Genomic DNA, 22743 nt, shown 5'->3' with positions numbered 1-22743 from the left:
AGGAAGAGTAAAGATTTAAACAATATTAATGCCATCTTTTATCCTCAATAACATCATATAGCTTTTTGCCGAAACAGGTGTCTTTAAAACAGGGTTCATACTAGTGGCGGCTGGTGGAATTTTTTTTTGAGTAGGGCTAGCCAATCAATTTCAGCAAACATCCTAGAATGATTCAATGCAAAAAAAGGTATCAAAAACGCATTACTACTTTGCAGTTTTTATCATTTATTCCAACACTGACATAATAAGGACATCTTATTCATACAATTCAGTATATATATGTATATATATCATATAACAATATTCAGTATAATATGATATAAATACTCAGCGTCCTCTATTGGTCGGCCGCCACTGGGTAAAACACCTGGTCCCAGATTAATCGAACCACCTGACCGAAAAGCAATGCAGATTTCGGTGCTTCCTTTCTGTGCCTGAGCCGATTTAAATACACTACTCTGTAATGTTGCACAATACTAAAAAGGTAGCACGTTAAAAACGATATGATTTTGCATATTTTTTGTATCGATACTTTATTAGAAAATAGCGCGGATCAGAGCACACTCAGGGATCCCTCTCTCTCTCTCTCATGCAGAGACTGCAAGGGGGCGGGGCTCCAGCGTGCAGAGCAGCAGCAGCTCGCTCACAGAGTGATCAGGGAGACGTGCAGGGGCTTTTTTGTTTGTTTGTTTGTTGGAACAAAGCTCTCCCCATTCATATGAATCTGATGCTACATCGACGCTAATGGTAACGTTGTAAAGATCGCATATGCCGGTGTTACGGTTTAACAGGCGACCGTGTTAACTGATGACTTTCTAGATAAGACGTAGCTGTCCTCGTGAATACTGTGTTGTTTAATTTTTAATAGTGTCAAACCTTCTTATATTATATACATATACAAATTAAACAATGCAGCTTTCACGAGGACAGCTACATGTTGTCTTCCTTTTTTTTAATAATATGTTTATTGGTCAAACCTCAATAAATGATACAAGCTGTATGGGAATGTTTACAGTTTTCATTTTATTTTATAAACACAATGGCTGGCCATTTGCATAAAAAAGGAAAGGGTCCCAGGTTTTGTGAAATTTCTTCAGAGATCCTCTGACAGTGCGTTTGATTTTTTCAAGGTGTAAAAATTACATTACCTCTTCAGACCAGGGCCCTATTTCTCGTACCTGGCTTACTGAGTTAGCGGGCTAATTGTCAGGATAAGATGACGTAGGTCAGGCTTTCTCGGTTTCTCGAAGCAAGTTTAGATAAATCACCATAGCAACACATCCAAAAATGTAAACCTGCTCCCGGGCAGTTTTACTGAACTTCACTGGATAAGCTGGCCACTCCCACCGGACAAAAAAGGCAGCTCACTTCCTCATTGATGAAGGAGCGATATTAGTTATATTAGTTTTATAGGGAGAGAGTTCTTTCAGATCGCCAGGATCCATCCTTTGCATTATCATGACTTCCTGTACGCGGCGCTATAGATTTTGCCGGCAAGAAATAATTTATTTACGAGAGCTTCTCGAGCCACGGACATTGATCACCACAAGCAGCCGATCGCCCGTCTCAGACATAGACTATCACCCGCTGCATGGTTCTTAAGTTCTTAAGTGTATTTAGCTCTTAAGAAACTTATGGATGTGTTGAAAGCACTCATAATTATATGACAGTGTTATTAGCACACCAAACATACCATTATTGTAGAACATGATTAAGGTGGACTCATGATAATACAGAGAATCACACACAATTTATTTTCACTGCTTCAATTGATTGAATTTCTGATTATGAATAATACATACATACTGATCCGCCCATACACATATTCAAACTCCTAGTTATATAGCAATCTACACATACATGTATATACATATTGTATTATTTACGTGTGTGTACTGACATTTAATTGTCTAAGTAAAACACTCGGTACTCGTGTGACCATATACGGCGCGGTCTGCGTCCATCTTTATTATTCTAATCTGAACTGTGACCTGTATGACATCATCCACAAGCGACACTTCCTTGAACCGGAAGTCAAGATACTACATCCCTCTTCTTTTGAAACAAACATGACTATAGCTGCCAAATGAAATAGTAAACATTACTTACTTAAACATTTCACAACAAACTGAATATAGGCAGCTATGTATGCCAAATCTGCAAGAACATTGGATTACTGAAGGATACACAACTATCAGTTATCAGATATGAACAGTTGTTACTAAATGACATTTCAACTATGACAAACGTAACATTTTTATTTTCATGAACGTATCCCTCAGTTCTTCTAATGCTGGGTATCACAAGTCCAATATGTCTCTAGGCTTCACTATGCGGCCTGATCTCGTGGTAGTACAGCCTGGTGGCTCTTTGGAACCTGTATGACCTGCAGGGTCATGCTGTACTGCTTGAGACTCAGTGTCCTCAAACTCCATCTGGTGATTGTTTGGCGGAAGTACCGGGTCTGCTCCACTTTCACACATCTGCAAGAGGTGACGCCGGTTACGCCTGAGCATGTGACCTCCATCAGAGCGAATGTTGTAGGACCTCTGGGTACCTGCTGTCTCGATGACTGTTGCGGGTTCCCATGTCCCTGTGGGAAACTGGAAACGGACCATAGCTCCTTCTGGTAGTGCCGGTAGTGTCCTAGCATTCCTGTCGTAATATTGTTTTTGTCTCAGCTGGCACAGCTGCCTTCTGCTGTGAACTACGCTGCGACAGACCAGTTCAGGTTGCAGTTGTTTCTCTGTGCTTGGTAGAATTGAGCGCAAACGCCTGCTCATTAGCAGCTGCGCTGGCGACTTCAGTCCATCAACTGGTGTGTTTCTGTATTCCAGTAAATTGAGGTACGGGTCAATCTGCTGTGCATGTGCTTTGTTCATGAAGGCTTTGACAGTCTGAACAGTCTATTCAGCCAAACCGTTACTCTGCGGGTACAGTGGGCTGCTTGTGGTATGCTCAAAGTCCCATGCGTGAGCAAAACCTCTGAACTGTAACAAGGTCCATTGTCACTGACTACTGTCTGTGGTATTCCAAATCTGGCAAACATGGATTTCAGCTTTTTTATGACAGTTGTAGATGTGAGGTTGGTGATTTTCTCTACCTCAAAGTACCTGCTATAATAGTCAACAATAACTATATAGTCAGTACTGTTCCATGCGAACAAGTCTGTGGCTACTGTTTGCCAAGGTCGTTCTGGGATAGGATGTGAGAGCATCGGTTCCTTTGCATTGGAGCTGCGTCGCTCAAGGCAGATGCTGCAAGATCCTACTAGTGCCTCTATCTGTTTGCACATTCCTGGCCAAAACAGTACGTCTCTTGCTCGCTGCTTACACTTTTCCATCCCTAAGTGTCCTGTGTGTATGCGTGAAAGCATTTCAGCTCTGAGTGAGTGAGGCACGATGATTTTTTCACCTTTGAGCAGGATCCCATTAGTCTCTGATCTCGTCCCGATGATTCCAATACTCAGCGACAGCAGACGGACATCGTTTGTTTGACTCAGGCCATCCTGCTTGGATAACTTGTCTCAACATTGAGAGTTGCTCATCTTGTGCTGTGGCGGCTTTGATTTCTGCCATTTTGCGATCACTCATTGGTGCACTGCTGATCACCGTATGAATTTGTAAATCCATGCCTTCACTTAAAGAGTTATCATTACACTAAATTCTGGATAGCGTGTCTGCGACCGGGATTTGTTTTCCAGGCTTGTGTGTAATGGTAATGTCGTACCTTTGTAGTTGCAGTATCATGCGCTGTAGGCGTGGCGGTGCTGCTGCCAAGGGTTTCCGCATGATTACTGCGTACAGCTCCTTTTCAATTTGAGCGTAATTTTCTTCGGTCTCATTCAGTGTCTTGGATGCATATGCGACTGGTTTCTCTCCCTGAAGCAAAACTGCTCCTAAGCCGCATTTTGAAGCGTTGACCTGTAGCTTCACTTATTTCGTGTGGTCGAAGTATGTGAGCACTGGGCCGGGCTCCTGTGTTAGTAAGTCTTCTCTTTCAGCACTTGTCTGAGCGGGGCAACTGTCTCTGAAAGTCTGGGTGCAAACTTGGAGAGGTAGGTGACCATGCCCAGTATGGTCTCCAGCTCTGCTTTGCTGCGTGGGGGAGTCATTTCTTTGATTGCTTTGACTTTGTTGGGGTCGGGCTTGATACCTTCTCTTGTCAGTTTATGTCCAAAGTAGCTCACCTCAGTTACGCAGATGATGCTTTTGTCTTTGTTGAGCTTTATTCCTTTCTCTCTGGTTCTCTCCAGCATGGCACGCAGGTTGGCATCGTGCTCCTCTTTAGTGCGGCCATACACCAGAATGTCATCCACTATGGCTGCAACACCCTGAAGTCCCTCGTAGGCCTCATCAACTCTCCTCTGGAACTCATCCTGTGCAGAAATGATTCCAAACAGGAGCCTGTTGAACCGATATCTGCCATAGATGGTGTTGAACGTGGTCAGCATGGATGATTCCTGGCTGAGTTGTATTGTCCAGTATCCAGATCTAGCGTCTAGTACACTGAAGTACTGTGCTTCGGCTAGTCTTGGTGTGACATCATCTAGAGTGGGAAGTGGATAGTGGGGTCTCTGGATAGCTTTGTTTAGGGCGCGGGGATCTAAACACACCCTAAGCTTTCCTGTTTTAGGTTTTTCCACTGCCACTAGTGCATTTACCCACTCAGTCGGCTCTGTGACCTTTTGGATTATGTCATTTTTTTCCATATCATCAAGCTCATTCTTGAGTCGGTTGCGCAGGGCATATGGGATGCGGCGTGGTGGGCACACCACCGGTGTTGCTGAGGGTTTAAGGTGAAAGGTGCATTCTCCAGGGAATAGTCCAATGCCTTTAAATACATCAGCAAACTCTTCTGTGATGCTGGCGTGTGTTTTTGGTTGTGAGTCAACCATGTGCACTAGCTTGATCATGTTTAAATCTAAACATGCACGTAGGCCCAATACAGGTGGAGCATTTTCTGCATACACTATGTCAAAGTCTAACATGGCTGTTTTCTGCCTGTATCTGCATGCTAACTTGCAAGTTCCTTTTACTTCAAGTCTCTCTCCACCATATCCTGAGATATTGCTGTCTGATGGACCTAATGTAATACTTCCTAATATTTTGTGAAATATGTTTACTGGTATCACATTAGCCTGGGCACCTGTATCTATCTTGAGCTTTAGCTTGTGCCTTGCTTTTCCTATTTCCACCTCTGCAAATGCCTGTTCCCTTGCTGTATTTTCGTTTTTCTTTATAATAGTGTCAATATACAGATCCACTGGTACCTGTTCCGTGCTTTCTGTAACAGTATGCACGTTCTTGGGCTTGTACTTTGTTGGCTGATACTGTGTTTTCATCCTACACATATTAGCAAAGTGGTTGGGCTTCTTGCACTTGTTACACTGATGACCTTTCGCGGGACACTCCTCCGTGCGACCATGCTCCCTTCCGCATGCTCCACACTCCTTGCCGTGAGTGACACTGTTGCTGTCGTTGCCGCCAGTAAACTTCCATGCGTATCTTTGTTTAGAACTTAATGGCCTTCTGCTAAGAGCATGGACAGACTGGCTGGCTGTGTTAGCAGCGGGGAAACCCATTGTCTTTAGCTGCTGCTGTGATAGCTCGTGTGAGTGCGCAATTTCAATCGCTTTCTCGAGCGTTAAATCCGGACCATGACAGAGTAGTTTCTCCCGGACTCTTGGAGAGTTTGTAGCGAAAACGATCCGGTCTCTAATCATCTCATCAGCGTTAGGGTAGTTGCAGTCCTTTACTAGCAGCTTTAGCTTAGTCACAAACTGGTCGAAACTTTCACAATCCGTTTGTATCTTTTCATGGAATTTATGTCGCGCGAAAATGGGGTTAGCTTTGGGCGTTACATATGCTTCAAACTTCCCATAGTACGTTTGGAGTACCTTTCTCTCATCTGCCGTGAGGGTCCATGTATTATATACATCTCTGCCTAACTGCACTTTTCTTCCTCCTCTTTAGCGCTTAGCGGGCCGGAGAACATTAGCTCAACATGTTGGCGAAACTTTCTCCATGCGTTGGGCAGGTTAGATGAATCCCAATCCATTCGTGGCGTGGGGACGCCTGCGTTCTTCATCTTCTGTCGTCAGGTTCGATGAGAAGCAAGCTATTCTGACACCATGTATTATTTACGTGTGTGTACTGACATTTAATTGTCTAAGTAAAACACTCGGTACTCGTGTGACCATATACGGCGTCCATCTTTATTATTCTAATCTGAACTGTGACCTGGATGACATCATCCACAAGGGACACTTCTTTGAACCGGAAGTCAAGATACTACACATATAATACATGATTCATACGCGCATACAGTACGTATATCCTCATAAGTATATATTTATTCGTAAATATAATCTGATTGATTTGGGTGACGAAGCACTTCAAATTTGCCGATACATTTTCCCAACACTGACGCATTTAACTTGTCTGATATATTTGCGACGCTTATGTCTCTCAGCGGGGGCGGAGCTAAGTTGCGTTCACGGCAGCAACGTTGCAAAAATTTTGGAATATTCGCAACACGTTTGCTGTGAATGAATGACTACGGTATTGACTTCCTCATATGCCTTTGTGATCATCTCCTGCTTCTCAGCAGAGGAATAAAAAGAGTTTCCTTTGAGTTTATTTGCCATTGTACTGTTAGAACATCGTGGTGTCAGTGCTCGATTATTATCCCTTCTGACGAGGAGCGGGTGCGCGCATTTATCCAGATGACTGACGTCTGGCTAGAATTAACGAGACTGTTTCAGTGCGGATCAGCCGTCAAGAAACCCAGATAGCCTGATGTCAATCATCTCGCTAATTTAAACTGGAGATTAGGACATTTGCTTGACTTTGTTTAGCCAGGTACGAGAAACAGGGCCCAGGAGTATGTGCTACGCGGCTTTGGGTTCTTCCAATGTAGCAGTATCTGACACTTGGCTATCAGAGCAGCAAATGCAATAACATCCGCTTGACATCTAGTAAACCTTCCCACAACAGGAGACACACCAAATATAGCAATCAAAGGGCATGGAGACATACGAATATTAAAAACTGCAGAAAGGGTATCAAAAAAGGATGTCCAGAAAGAGTGTAGTTTAGGGCAGGAGAAAAAAGTGTGTGTGTGGTCTGCTGGAGATTGAGAGCACCTAATACAGAGTTAATCTGTTTCAGGAAACAGCTTTTTCAGCCTAGCCCTTGTGTAGTGAATTCTGAAGACAACCTTGAATTGGATGAGGCGCATACGTGCACAAATACAAGTAGTATTAATTCTGAGCAAAACATCACTCCACCAGAATTCATCTAGTGTAAGACCTAGTTCCTTTTCCCAAATATTCATCAGCCCTACAAGAGGAGGAGTTTGAGATGAAAGAAGACCATGGATTGAAGTGATACTATTTTGTGAATCTGGGGAGGACATGATGTCTTCTAACAAAGTTTTTTCAGGCAGAACAGGGAATGAAGTGAATTGTGTTTTGGTGAAATTGCGCAACTGAAAATATCTATAGAATAGACCTGAATTAGAAATACCAAATTTTGTGGCTAGGTCAGTGAAGTTTCTGAAGGTCCCACCTACATAAAGGTTACTAAAAGAGACAAGGCCCATATTCTTCCAGTGTGCAAAGGTTTTGTCTATGCTTGACGGTAGAAACAGGTGATTATTGCATATGGGAGTAAGGGCAGAGGGGGATTTTAGCCCATAATGGTATCTGAACTGTTTCCAGATTTTTAGTGAGGAGAGAACAACAGGATTATTAGTGTATTGGGAGGGCCGCAGAGGGAGGGGTGCAAAGAGTAGTGCAGGGAGTGAGGTGGAAGTGCAAGAATTAGCTTCCAAGACACACCAGATAATATTTGGACGATGGCACCATTTTTTCAGCATTTGAATGTTAGCGGCCCAGTAACATAATAGCATATTGGGTAAGGAAAAACCCCCTGCTACTTTGGGTCTTTCTAAATTTCTTTTCTGAATTCTTGGGATCTTGCCAGCCCAAATGAAAGACAGTGTAATATTGTCCAATGACTTGAAAAATAATTTGAGAAGAAAGAGAGGGAGGGTCTGAAAAAGAAATAGGAGTCGAGGCATTTTGATGGTTTAAATTCGGCCAACAAGTGAAAGGGGTAATTTGTGCCATCTTTGAAGGTCGGATTTTATATTTTCTGTCAGCTTTATGAAACTATCTTTATGTAGGGACTTGAGAGAGTGGGAAATATTCACACCTAGATACTTAAAACCGTTGGGGGAAAAGTGAAAGGGCAAAGTCCCTGGGGCAATGAATTTGGCGCACACGTTCCAGGTAACTACTTTAAGACGATGCCCATTTAAACCGCTTGGTGTCATATTAGCGTTTGTCATTTGTAATACCCCAGGGATCTGTCAATAAGGAAGGTGCCCAGCCCTGTCATAAGTATTGGGAGTGGGGGGAGAAGCGGGGGAGAGAAAAACAAATAAAACAAAAACAAAAAATAAAAACACCAAGAAAGACATAGGACCCAACCCACCCACAATCTCAACCGGAAACAACACAAACGACTGATGCTCGTCAGCAGAGGGCAGCGAGCAGCCATAGTACATATACATACAACCGATTTTCCATGTGGTGTTGGCTGCTCCCTAGGCAGGGAAACCATCCAATAAACTGAGACTACTCACTCTTGCACTCTGAACAGGCGCCTAAAAAATATATGATATCTATTTTGTGGAAGCAGAACATCCAAAAGTCCAAGAAATTACATTAGAAAGAAAAAATAGAAATAAAACGAATGAAAGCTAGTGCTAGCCACTAACTGTACAAAAAGAGAGAACGAAAAAAGAAAGGGGAAAACCCTTCCGCGAGGTGGCAACGGTAACATTCACTCACTCAAAACGTGTTGGTTAAATTACACAGATAAAAATAACAGGCTTAAATGAAGAACAGGTCTATACAATTTTTTTTTATTTTTTCCCCCCACTGAAACAAAGCTGCATGAACCTCAATCAAACCAGCTCAGCGTGTTAATAAACACAGATTAGCCAGCAAGAGCCAGCAGTCACCTGAGGTTAGCAGTGTGGTGATTCAGCGTTCCTCGATAGGGCTTGATTTCTTCGGGGTACGGATGCGTTCTTGATAGAATGCCTCCGCGTCTGCTGAAATGTTGAAGAAATGTTCTCTGTTGTCATAGGTGACATGGAGACGGGCCGGATACAGCATGTCAAAACGTATTCCTTGTTTGTAAAGCAGGCCTTTGATCTTGTTGAATGCTGAGCGCTTCTTTGCCAAAGCCACGCTAAAATCCTCGAATATGCGGAATCTATTACCGTTGTAGGAGATGTCCTTGTGAGATTTCGCCCAGTTCAGAACAATCTCCTTCTCCATGTATCTGTGGAATCTCACAATAAAAGGTCTCGGTGCGTCACTTGTTCGTGACTTGGGCTGTAAACTCCTATGGGCGCGATCCAGCTCCAGAGGTAAAGAGAGTAATCCACCAAGCAGGGTATGGAACATTTTAGCCATGAAATCCCTCGGATCTTTCCCCTCAGTATTTTCTGGTAGCCCCAGCACTCGGAGGTTTTGACGTTTTAATCTTGATTCCAAATCTTCCACCTTAGCCTTAAGCATACCATTCTCCTGAATCATCGACTCTTGGTGTTCCATCTGGGTTATCCTGTCGCTATGGTGGACTGATGAACGGATAGGTTCCAGAGAGTCATTTAGTAGAGTTGTAAATTCGCCAGTCATTGTTCTTCTAAGTTTGTCGAGTTCTGGAACTAGCCTCTCAGCAGTAAGTGGTGACGGGCCATCCGCCATGTTGCTAGCACTGGGTCCAGAGGATTGAGTCGACGCCTTGGATTTTGTTGACCTGCCTGTCATTTCTGTCCTTTGAGTGTCGATATCATACGAGGCACACTAAATTAGATAGTAGATGGAGATATAGGGTATTTTGGTAGAAATAATCTGAAAGTTATCGGAGCACAGCCAACGCACGTCTTACCGCCACATTGCGCAACCGCACATGTTGTCTTCCTATTCTCAACAGCTGTACTGACTACGAAAACGACTGAAAGTCACCAGTTAACAGGGTCACCTGTTAAACCGCAACACCGGCCTCTGTTACGGCACTGATCAAAGAGGAAACACGTTTGTTTATTTTCTTTTACACTAAGTGCTGTACTGGCAATGGAATCGGCGGCCTTAACAGGAACACTGGTCTTAAATGGGATTGTTATTGTTATTTGTATTACTTTTATTGTGTCGGCTATAAAAAATATCCAAGTGCCGACTGCTTTGCCCAGAATTCCGACCAAAACAAACCCCTCGCGTCACTTCCTTCCGGTCACATTATACACACGTATAATGAAATAATCGTGATCGTTTGTTTTTTATTTTCAGACTAATATAGATCATCATAGCAAATAATAGTATAACAGTAAGATGAGGCAAAGTGTAAAAAGATAAATGTTATTTTATTTAAATTATAGTTCTGTCTTGCTTCTGTGCCAATTGGAGGTCGTGGTTCATCCATCTTCTTCCCTAAATCCCTGCTTACACACACCAACAAGGCGTGCGTGTGTGTGTTCAGTGGAGAGCTAAAGACTCATGCTGTTAAGTATTCAGGAACAGCAAGAGCGCAGAGTATTTTGTGGCCACAGTGGGCCAAAAAACACAGACAGTATGACCTCCAATGAGGACAAACTTTATATGGACGTCTCTTTGAGCATCTGGCCGACTGTGCAGGCGCGCACCTGTCTGAAATAAAGTGTGTGCGAACACGACCGTGATGCAGATAATTGGAAGCCAGCTCTCGGACAAGAGAGCCTCTTCAGCATCTTTCTGAGCCAGGAGAGCAGCTCATCTCAAGCTCTCTACATCTGAATTTTAAAAAAACAAACGTGAATGAACATTCATTTCCAACGTGGCGTTTATTCTAAACGTAATGTAAATAATCTAGTGTGCAAAAAAATAAATGTTGCATGCAGGCCTACTAGCCTCAGAGACTGGAGTATTTCCAAGCTTACTGCATTTTCCCCTTCAGTATCATGAGGGAAGTGGCAGCAGATTGAAGGAATGAAGCAATAAGTATGACATTTACATAAATTCATATGGTAATGTATTCAGCATCGGGCAACGACTTCCCATATAACAGAGGGACATGTTTTGGGGAGAGAAAAAAAGATTGTCTTTTGAGAAGAGCAAAGCAGAAAGAATTTGCAAAGACACTAGAGTAATGAACAAATATTAGCCGTGATGTTTGAGATTCAAAATGAAGATAAACTATGCCCATCTCTGGAGCCTGACTGTGTGTCGACACACACGCGCCCCGAATTCCTTTCTGAAGTCTCATACAGGCATTCAATAGGAACACAAAAGGAATTCTTCATTAAAAAAAAAGGCAATATTGGCACCTGAGACAAGCTTGAAAAGGGCAGCTGCAATTTGGTTCCACAATATGTCAAACACACACAAACCCACAGCAAGTTTTCCTCCAGGCTGCATTCAGCCAAACCACGGAGCACGGTGACAAACGTGGCCACAAGCATTGTGTTGCTCTGTAATTAAATGGATGAGTGGGGTCAAAACTCCGAACGGGTCGGCCGGCATGAGATGAAAAGTAAATTGGCTGTCCTCTGAGTGGCTTAACAAAAAGAATTCCACAAGCCACGTTTATAACTATTATTAATGGAAACATTATTTATGTTTTAAGCGCCGTAATGTCATGTGACCTAAAGTGTAATCGCTCCCGTTCCGCCCCGGAACATATACATATACATATACGGAATATACGCCCCTGTGCAGGGAGACTGAAGGCGCACGGTAAAAAAATAAAATAAAAAAATAGAGGTTACATTACCTTTCCAAAGCTCCCTTTCCCGATGGCTCGTAATATCTGGAAGTGGTCGAAGTTCACTGTGAGGAAAAAGAGAGAGAGTGAAGGAATCCGTAAATATGAGGGTGTTCACATCTACATCTCCTGAACAATGAAGAAATTGCATTCCCCCGTTTTATGGGACATAAAGTAATCGAGCTAGTTAACTTAAAGTCATTTTAAATGGTTAGTTGCAAATCCTTTTGCAGTTGATAGCTGGCTGAAGTCTACCCCATACACACCATACATACCTCTCCCTTGGTCAGGCCCATGCTGCAAGCATTTTCATACTTGCTTGCTTTGATGCTTTTTTGTTTTGGCCATTTGGCAACACACTCTACTTTCTTTTTCCATGGATCGTGGCAACCTCAGGTTTCTTCCCCTTTTTTCCCTGTGAAAGGGTTTTTACTATCTTTATTGGGGGAGTTTTTCCTGATCCGATATGAGGTCCCGGGACAGGGATGTCATGTGAACAGATTGTAAAGCCCTCCGAGGCAAACTTGTATTTGTGATGTTGGGCTATATAAAATAAACTGAATTGAAAACACATGTCAAGTTGCACTGAGGTAAGTGACTGACTTGGCCGGTCAAGAGCATTCCAATTGGCCTAAAAGGTTGTCTTGTTGCGAGGTATTACTTTCCTTCTGCACTGTCCAAAATAACAAAATTAAGAGTTTTCAAAATTAAGAGTTTTCTACTGCAAAATGTTTAAAGATAACATGTATTATTCAAAATAACACCATTACTACCGTCCATGATGACAGCGTTGTGCAAAATTATGCCAGCAGTGATGACATTTAGAAAGGGAAGAGGAGGAGAAAGAGGAGAGGTAGACTGATTTTAGCCAATCCAGAGGAGAACAGGGCGAGAGGAGGTCTAGAACCTCCAAGCAGATGACTCTACTCGTGCTAGGCTAGCTCATGTAGAAACACTGTTAAAAGGAGCTAGCCAGTTAGCAGCAGCACAGCCAATGCCATACTATACCTCCTGTAGAGGAAAAGTCAGGGAATAGTCACAGAGTAGGATTCATCCTATCGAGACGTTGAATTGTCCAAAGAATTGCACGGCAATCCATCCAATAGTTGAGATATTTTAATCTGGACCAAAGTTGTAGCCCAACCAATTGCCAGAGCATCTCTCGAACCAACCAAAACGGAGCTGAAAATCAGTACTTCGACCTCATAGTCGCCGTAATAAAATCCAATGGGCTGGAGTACAGAGCCAAAACAGTGGAAAACATATTATTGGTTTAATCATTTTTGACTGTCAATCCATTGGATTGATGCAGGCTAGTCATAGCTTTCAGAATCATGAGAACATAAAGATATTTTCCATTTGAATGAGAACCATCGAGACCATGCACTTCAAGCGCTGCCTGCGGAGAGCACACAGCAATGTCTGGGACCCGACTCACCCCAGCCATAGACTGTTTGCCATCCTCCCCTCTGGGAGGCGCTATAGAAACCTCCGTTCCAGGACCAGCAGGCTCAGGAACAGTTTCTTCCACTCAGCTGTCAACACCCTTAACCCTTCGGAATCTGCGACCATGGTTCTGCGGTATATGATGTTTACGTTTTGAAAATATTAATTTCTTCGCGATAATTCTGCACAGAAATATGGTTCAACGTCACCAAGATTCAGTAGAACTTCAGCTTCCACTGCCTTCTGCCGCGAGATCGTACGAGATTCACACAGCGAGATATGAGCATCTAAACATGGACGTGTCGTATGATGTGTGCAAAAAGCTTCACTGAGTCAGAGGGAAGAGAGAGCACCTGGGAGTTTAGCATGAGCGAAGCTATTTTTTGAGAGGACGACGCAGCTTCACAGCCTGAAGGATATGATTCCTGCGATGGGTAAGTGTATTTACTGAACTTTGCAATAGCATATTCACGTTAGTAACGGTCCCTGTAGCCAGATAGCACTGCTGCTAACACGGAGCTAGCAGGAGCTAGCTAACGGGGCGATAGATGGCTACAGCGCGTCTGTAATATTGAACAGTGCGTACGGGTTTGTAAGACTAACTACCATAGTGTTTACAGTAGCTTAGCAGAGTTAGCAAGTAGCTAGGTCATAGTGTGTTGGCTGCTGTCTTGTGTCTTTAATACTGAACGCTGCGTAATCAAATATTGTCACTATCCTCGTTAACTTTCTTTCAGTGAACTTAGTACGACTAGTAGTATAGGATCAGTTACGTGTTTGTAAGACTAACTACCGTAGTGTTTACGGTAGCTTAGCAGCGTTAGCACGTAGATAGGTCATGCAGTGTCCAGAGTCAATGTTGGATCTTCGTTACGTGTCGGTGTGTAATCGTTACTTTCTTTCAGTGAACTCATACTGACGAGTAGTAATGTATTTTACAGAGAGGATTCACAGCTGCCGGGGTCCAGAGGACAACATGCAGCATCGTTGCAGCAGCCTGCCAGTCCGTCTGCCTGCCAACAGATCACCACCGCAGGCCACAACGCCAGCCACAGCACATCATCCCCACCATATAATACGTTTTAGACATTTATTTACATGTGTCTACCATTGTATTCATATATTCCACTGCTTTTGTGAACCTAAGACCTTTGGTAAACCAATTTCAATCACCAAAACAGTTTGACCACCTGAGTAAAGGTATGTTTTCACAAGAGATGTGAAGAATTTCCAAAATCAAGATTACATTTTTCAGCTTTAAGGCCATATTATCTCTTTACATTTGTGCCTTAAGACAATGGTGCCTCATTATATAGAGAGCTGAGATTGTTCTGCAATTTTAGACGTAAAACACATGGGTATCTATCATATGCAAGTGCCTTTGAAAAGGTGAATTTAAGAAATGATGTATATGCAAACTCCATTTCGTTGTCAGAGTACTTGTATTATGTGCAATGACAATCAAATTGAATCTGAATCATCACTGTAAGAGAAAGAAAAACTGTATTTTGGACAATAAAAAGTGAGACAAGTGTGTTCTTGCAAGATCTGAACAGTGTAGCTTCAACATAGTACTTTATCAGCAAGTGAATTGCAAAACAAATGTTTTTTTTTCTGATCATGCCACTGCACAGTTCTTTTTTCTTTCATAACTTTATCGGGGCTCTGTTGAACTAATTAAATTAGTCTTTTCATAAGATCATCAAAATCAGAACTTGAAACACATGCAACAAAACATTCTGAGCTGAAATGATACAAAAAAGGGTTATAGCTATGTCACAGAGAATTAACAAAGCCAGGAAAATGATTACCAAGATCAACAATTGCAAGCGTTAATGTATGTGCTATAAATACATTTTGGCCAAGTTGTCATTGTAAACGAGAACTGGTTCTCAGTTGACTTTTCTGGTCAAATAAAAAAGTAATAATAAATAAATACAAATATTAATGTCTAAAAAGAATTTAAAAACAAAAGATGATCTCCAAATACAACACTTTAATTCGGCAGTTTATTTAGTGCTAATACAGAGCGGCTGAAAAGTCAGAGGAGACTTATTTCTGAAACACAGCCAGCTCACAGCACTGCCATCAATCATCTTTGTTTTGTGATCAGAATCAGAAACCGTTTATTGCCAGGAATGCTTGCACAAACGAGGAATTTAGTTAGGCAGAAGGTGCATACATTAGACATTAGACGAGACAAACAACAATCAAAGACAGCAACAGTGCAATGATGTCTAAATAAGATAAGGATAAAGTGCTCAGACAACAGATAACATCAATATAAGTGTATGTTAAAGTGACGCGTGTGTTTAAGTTAAAGTTAAGTGTATGTGGCATGAGTGTTTAAATATGAAGTGTGCAGTGGAGAGAAAGAAAGAAAAAGAAAAATAAATGGTCCGAAAAAATTGTCCGAGAATAGTCCTGTGATGGTAGAGTCAGTCAGTGGGGAACCCGGGCTCTGTTGATGAGCCCGACTGCCGACGGGAAGAAACTGTTAGTGTGGCGTGAGGTCTTAGTCCTGATGGACATAAACCTCCTGCCAGAGGGGAGGGACACGAACAGGTTGTGTCCGGGGTGAGAGGGCTATATCGATATTGATATCAATATGTGTAATGGCACAGCCAGTTGTTTTGGTTCATGGCGTTCTTCAGTGGATGCGTGTTCTACTTTGTGTTAATTCAACTATGTGGTGGGGTGAAAAGACAACAGAACAACTATGCTCTGCAAGAGAATCCACGCAGCAGCTGAATCGCCAGCTGAATGACAACTGTGTTCGGCTCATCTTCTGAAATCAAAGTAGCATAAACGCATAGTGGAATTGGCAAGCTAGCTAGCCTTCTGTTCTATCCCTGGAATTAGCTAGTCCTAGCCAATCAAAGTACAGTGGAACTGGCGAATAATAGTCAATCACAGCGCAGTGGGACTAGCCAATACTAGCCAATGGGAAATTAGCCAGTACAAGGCAGAACAATCTTGAGGAAGAAATAACACGTCACTGAGGATGCACAATAACTATGATTAGCAAGCCTTTAGTAAATGTACTATTGAGTGTGTAGGTTATTGTTGGGTCTGTTTGGTCTCTCACAAACAACAAGACACGGCCCCCGTTTAATTGCTTGAGTTTTGATTGCAGTGAAAGTTGCAGTGGTGCTTAGTTGTTTTTTTTGTGCATCAGTACTGATTCAAGCCAGAGAAATCAGTCACCATGTGCTGCATGTACGATTGTGGGCTGATGAGCTACCACCGAACGACCTCCCCCTGGTCCTCTGTGTTACTGATTGAGACTTGCCTCTGCACTGTGTGTGTGTGTGTGTGGGGCAGTGCCACAGACAGATGTGAGCACAGCGGGCCCGTTGCTAACTCGTGCAGCTCCTCCTTAAAAGTAATTCAGCTTCTGAAGCTCACTACCCGATCTGCTCAGCCCCCCGTCCCTGTGGACATGGAGCGATCATGAGAAGAAGGCGCACGCTGGGCTCCTCCAGGCAGACCCTACGAAGCCCAGAGCTGAGCAAGGAGGTGACAATGCTTAAAACAAAAAAAATCATTTCATTTGCTTCTGTGCAGACAAAGATACAAGGTGTAGTTTACGCCATTTTTGTCTGGAAGCTAATCCAGTGTGGAATCTGTCTGCTCAGTCTCTTGTACATGGCTAATCCTCTCACACGGCACTGCTCGGGCCCTTGGGCAGACGCACATAGACGCTGCACCGTGAACACGGCTACCCGTAAGGTATTAAAAGGGATGAAGATAAACGTGAGGAAAATGTCATGTACAGCGGAGTGGTTCCTCTTTCGGATGATGCGGACAGACCAGCAGCAGGTTTGTGCAAAGTCACCTGTGACGAGATTTGTTGCTGTCCAGCCAAATCAGCCACTGATGCCATGAATCTCATCGCAGTTCACAGAACCTGATCCCTAAAATTTCCCCTGACCCACCCGAGATCCATCAGCCTCCAGACAAAACAAATATCATCAGCAACTTCTGCAAATCTGAGGAGAAACTCTTGATCCATCATCTTGAAAATAGAGAAGAATGTACCCTACCTTCATTAAGCTAATGATTTAATCAATTATGTGTGCATTCAAATATCAAAGCCCAAACAAATCTCTTACAGATAAAGTATTGTATATCCCACAAAGGCAGCAGGAATGCCTTACTAGGGCTGCAACAACGAATCGATAAAATGTATAAAGTTTGATTATTAAAAGAGTTGGCAACGAATTTCATTATCGATTCGTTGTGTCGCGCGACTATTACGCCACTCCATAAGTTGCGGCAATGTTAGAGTATTAAAAAAAACATTTGAGTTGAGCGAGGAACAAAGCAGAGCGCAGCAGCAAAGGTCCAGAAGGTTATGGTGCAGTCCATTGTATCCTTTCGTATGTCACTGTGTGGTCGAATAACTTAGCAGCTAGGCTAACCGCTGTCATTAGTTTGCTAGCTAGTCATTCATTCTCCGTGTTTGAGCCGCGCTGTTGGGTTAGATCAGTGGTTCTCAAACTGTTCCCTCTATTGGGGCGCGGAGGTATTACAGGTGGGGCACGGGGGATTTTTTATTTTTTTTAGAAATAAATAATCATGTATTAATCCCACAGTGGGGAAATTATTCTCTGCATTTTACCCATTCTTAGTAATTGAGCAGTGTGCTGCTGTGAAGCACTGGGGGTTCAGTGTCTTGCTCAAGGACACTTCCACATGCAAACTATGGGGAGACCAGGGATCGAATTGGTTACCTTGTGTTTTCAGGACGACCACTCTCCATGAGCTACATGAGAACTTTACATAGTACAAAAGTACACAGACATAAAACGTCATTAATAAATACATGGCGAAAAGCCTGTACCTTCGTGGAAATGTTTACGTTACGCTGTTAACAGGTTACGCTTGCGCATGCGCGACTCACCGATTCTTGGCGTTTTGCTAAAAAGCCTACCTCCGTGAGATCTCTGTGAGGTTGTCTTTTCTGCTGTTGCGTCTCTCAAACCAGAATACAGATCTAAGCTCAACATTGAGCTTGAATTGAGAGTGGCCGTATCAAATCTACAACCCCGTTTTAAAAATATATGTAGAGGAAAGCAGCTCACTGCAGCCACTAATGCTGCTACAACGTGATGGCTCACACATCTGCACTCATTTTGTTTTGCACAGGTTGAACGTTATTGTTATCTTGAAAATATATATGCAAAACAGGTTATTTGCAGCCACTATATGTATTTTTTTTGCCAAATATTAGTTGTTTTTTGCACAGATATAACTTTATTTGCATTGTTCTAACAAAGTGGTTGCACATGTTATTAGATGGAGCAATCTGGTTTACTTGAAAGGGATTTCAATTTCCTTTATTCTATTATTTGAAAAAGCACAGATGGAGGAGTCACAAAAAGTTGGACCAATTTGCTAGAATTTTGTTGGGGCCCGAACATTTTTCTTCCTCCAAAGTGAGGCATGACAGAAAAAGTTTGAGAACCACTGGGTTAGATAACGACTTATTGAAACCACCGAGGGGGGCTTCAAAAGAAGCAAGGTGTAAAAATAGCCTCTGAGGTACGGTGCAGAACGTCCTGTCCCCCCGTGGCACGCCGAACTGCATTCAACAAGTCCAGTATTATGTGGCTTTATGACATGCAGAGTAATTGTTGCTTGGATTTGTGATTCAATATCTAATTAATAACTTTTTCTTTTTTTGGTAAAGTGCAGTCCGTAAGTTATCCATTGTAGTGTCACGGGCCGTCGCTAGGACAGGCTAGCCTGGGGCAGTGCAAAAGGAGAGCTGGACACAGGCACGTCAGAGGGTATTTAACAAAAAGTAAAGGTTTATTTTCCCATCCCACCAGCAAGGTAACGTCCAAACAACAAAGTATCAAAAAAAGGGTCCAGTTCGAAAACATAAAACATCCCGGAGGAGAAAGTGGGCAATCAACAAAACAAAACTCAACACTGGTGAATCCAGGCTACGAGGTCCTCTCCTTTGTCGTCCTCTTCCAGGGGCTTGTGGGTTCACCTTCCGCTTGTCTTTCTCCTTCCCAGGTGCTCTCTTTTAAGTCCTCCAGCCCTGTCTCAATCAGGTGCCTTAAGCAGCTGGGTGAGCGGTGAGGCAGGCTGGGAGATGTAGTTCTTGCCCTGGCGGCCATTTTGTAGCGCCCGTCCACTACCTGTCCCCTTGTGATGCCACACCATTGATACATTGAGTGGTTACATAGTTTTTTTCCTAATGTTCAAACGTGCTCTGGCGTGGAGAAGTGTGAAAAGCCATCTGGCAACATGTTCACTAGCCTGTGCAATAACCCTTTATGATGGAACATGTTTAGCTTTTGTGTCAGAGTGTGTGTTTGCTCTTGAACCGTGAATTTCCTTGACTCCATGTATCAGAATGTAAGTATTTAGTTAACCCCTTCAGTTTATTCTGATTTGTTTTCTATGATGTAAGGTTAAACTGGAATTCTCGAGTGTGTGCGTCTGAGTATAGTGTAGAAAACAAGTTCTGACGTTCAAACAAATCCTATTAAGTTTTCTGATTTGTATTTCTTTATTTTTTATAAATTATTTATTGTTCTGAAAGCTTAGGTCCCTTTAAACAAAAATATACATCTTTTTGTGCACTTTGCCAAATGTATAGGCTTTTTTTTTTATGTATAGATTTATTTGTGTTAGTCCATTTTTTTAAATTATTTTTACTTTAACAGCTCAGGGAAGTTCAAGGAAAAACCTGTTTGTGCACTTTCTGAAGTTTTTTTGCACTGTGAATTTGCACTGTCAGTTCTGTTTTTGAATAAAGGGTTGGAAATGAATGCTTTTGTTTTTTTATCCAAGTCATCGATAAATCAAAGAAATAATCGACAGATTAATTGATAATCGCTAGTTGCAGCCATATACCTTTCAGTATATTATTCAGCAGGGCTGCTTTAAAAAACAAAGAAACTATATCAAGTACTGACAGACTAAAAACATGAAAATCTAAGCAAAGTGAGTGAACCCTAAAAACTGACTGACAGTCCACTGCAGCTGTGTCAGATGGTATAAGCCTACCTGTGTACTAAAAAAAAGAAACTCAAGAAATGTAAATAGACTATGGCAGTATTGGAATATGATTATACTTCATAGAGATCACAATTAACCACCACATCAACTTTTTTTTCAGTTGCCCCTAATATCATAGTGCTTCCTTCAAAGTATGAGTCATCGGCTGATGGGATCCAGCTGACCGGTGGCGTCAAACAGCAGGGGTGAAGTGCTTGCAGCTCAGTCGATTGATGGGTTCACAGAGAACAGCACAAATAATTTATTGTTCAGCGCTAATGTTTTTTTTCTCTTTACTATTAACAAGTCCTGTGTGTTTTACTGCTCACCAGCATTTCACTGAATGTTTTTCCAGCGCTGTCAATGGGCATTTTTCTTTCCCAGCTTCAATTGGTTGATCTCTACACAGCTGCTGCAGCAGGTGTTTGGTCGAATGATGAAGGACAGGGGGCATCTATTGGATAAACAGTCGACTGCTGATGGTATTTGTAGTTTGTATCGTTTCAGTGTTGAGCGACACAAAACCAACACGTTGATGGTCGGAGGGGAAAAGGGTTGGATAGAAAGAAAAGGTGTCCACGCGGCAGGCAGTGTGTGTTGGCTCCATCAGTCGCTCTCGGGTTTCAGTGGATGCTGCACAAAAAGACTACAGCCAAACCATTCAGGCAAGTACAGTGTGGAGTGAATCTGATCTGCCGCGTAGACCGTGGGAGAACAACAGCTTTACCTCTACGGGCGCTGGGAGCTGCTGACACACCAGGATGAAATGCTGAGTAGGCTCCACAGTGGGCCCTCACTGGGTGATCGGCTCATGTGGTGGCGCTGATATTGGTACAAACCCCATGTTAAGGGGGCACTGAAAGTGTGAGTCTGAAAGGATCTGAGAGTGGGTGTCTTCATGCACTTAGAACCTCTAATAGAACCAAAGGCACAGTTCGGCCCTCACTAGAAGAAGTTGTTTACGTCTACGTGGTACTTGTAATGATATCCTCAATGCCACTTTTGTCAACAGAAAGCTAGCAGAACTCAGAAGTTGTAAGAAGAGTTCAGGCTGAAACACAAGAGAAGTTATGACATTTTTAGTGTTTTGCTTGGTGTAGTTTTTTAAACACTCAATGGGGTGTGCAGTTTGATTTTATTAAGTGGGAAGAGAGGGCATGTGAGCTGCTTTATCAATTTTTATGAAATACTGGGACAGTGGGAAGTTGTACTTCACATCAGTTTTGACCTCCACCATCAGCCAGGCCCAGCTCCACCTCATTTCAGCCCTGCATCAAGCTGCGCTACATATATAGCGTCCTCTTCCTTAAACTCTTTCATTCTGAAACGGACCACATCATCTTATCAATATACGGCAACGTTTCATCACGTTACGTTTTTTTCCAAGCAAGTCTGAACTGTAACAGAACATAACGTTAGCTAACGTGATAGCAAGCTGACTAGCTTGCCATTAAAAAACTGGTTAGAGACAAATGAAGACGCTGTAAACATCTTAACAGTCTTAGTTGAACCCCCCCTCCCCCAATAACTAAAACTCTTCTGATCTACACGATTCACGTGGATGACATATTTTGATTTCAAAACTGTGAATTTCGCCCAAACATGACAAGTTCGCAGGTATGAATGACGCAGCATCCTGTCATGCGCGTATTTATGTATACGATATCAGACGGCACAGAAGGCCCAGGTAGAAAATGCATGACTCGCCACTGCTTGTTATCATATCATAAGTCATCTCTCTAGCTCAGGAGTAGCTTAGCAACTACAACAACAATATATAGATATAGGGGGCAGTACTTTATACAAACTGATCAAAAGAACAGCCTCTGATTTCTATGATTGCTAAGACAAGAAAAGACAAGTAGAGATAAGATAAATGAGAGTCAGGACAAGATCAGATAACATATAAGTCTACACAAGATAAGATAAGTCAAGTTTAGATTAAATGAAATATGATTAGTCAAGATAAAAATAAGATATGATTATATAAGTCAAGATAAGATAATCCGTTATTGATCCCCAGAGGAAAAATCAGTCGTTGCAGCAGCACAAGAGCAGGAGTAAATACAAACACACTAACTATAAAAGAGCAACTAAAGACTAAGTTACGAGGTAAAGTGGTGATAAATAGCAGCAAGTACACCACATGAATGTCAAGTAATGACACTGTTTCTGTATAAATATAGCAACATAATATATTACATTATGCAGTAACAGTACAACATAACAAAATATAATGTAGTATAGTATGGAATATAAGAACAAGGAAACAACAATACAATCATTTAGAATGTTGTGATGAAAGAGAACATCAGAGGCTCAACAAGGTGAACCATGAGGAGGACACCTTCAAGACCACGAAGAATACATTATGCATCGAGATCATTAACCCTGCTAATTATACCCTGGGAAATACTGAATAGCAGAGGACTCTGGAGAGACAGCCCTTCGAAGCAAT

The 22743-nt window shown here is 42.4% G+C and overlaps 1 protein-coding gene across 1 annotated transcript in view; it reads right to left on the bottom strand.

The window, feature by feature from the left end:
• The window catches only part of stk32c (serine/threonine kinase 32C), a gene marked incomplete at both ends in the record, with an annotated part of 147585 nt that overhangs the window by 92242 nt on the left and 32600 nt on the right, over positions 1-22743 (bottom strand). Inside the window, one exon of the mRNA XM_079229600.1 lies at positions 11829-11884. Within this exon, the coding sequence (XP_079085726.1) occupies positions 11829-11884 (56 nt within the window). The remainder of the gene's footprint in view (positions 1-11828; positions 11885-22743) is intronic.

This window comes from Taurulus bubalis (genome assembly GCF_910589615.1).
Source record: "Taurulus bubalis genome assembly, chromosome: 14".
Lineage (NCBI taxonomy): Eukaryota > Metazoa > Chordata > Actinopteri > Perciformes > Cottidae > Taurulus > Taurulus bubalis.
This window is presented reverse-complemented; position numbering and strand designations above follow the sequence as displayed.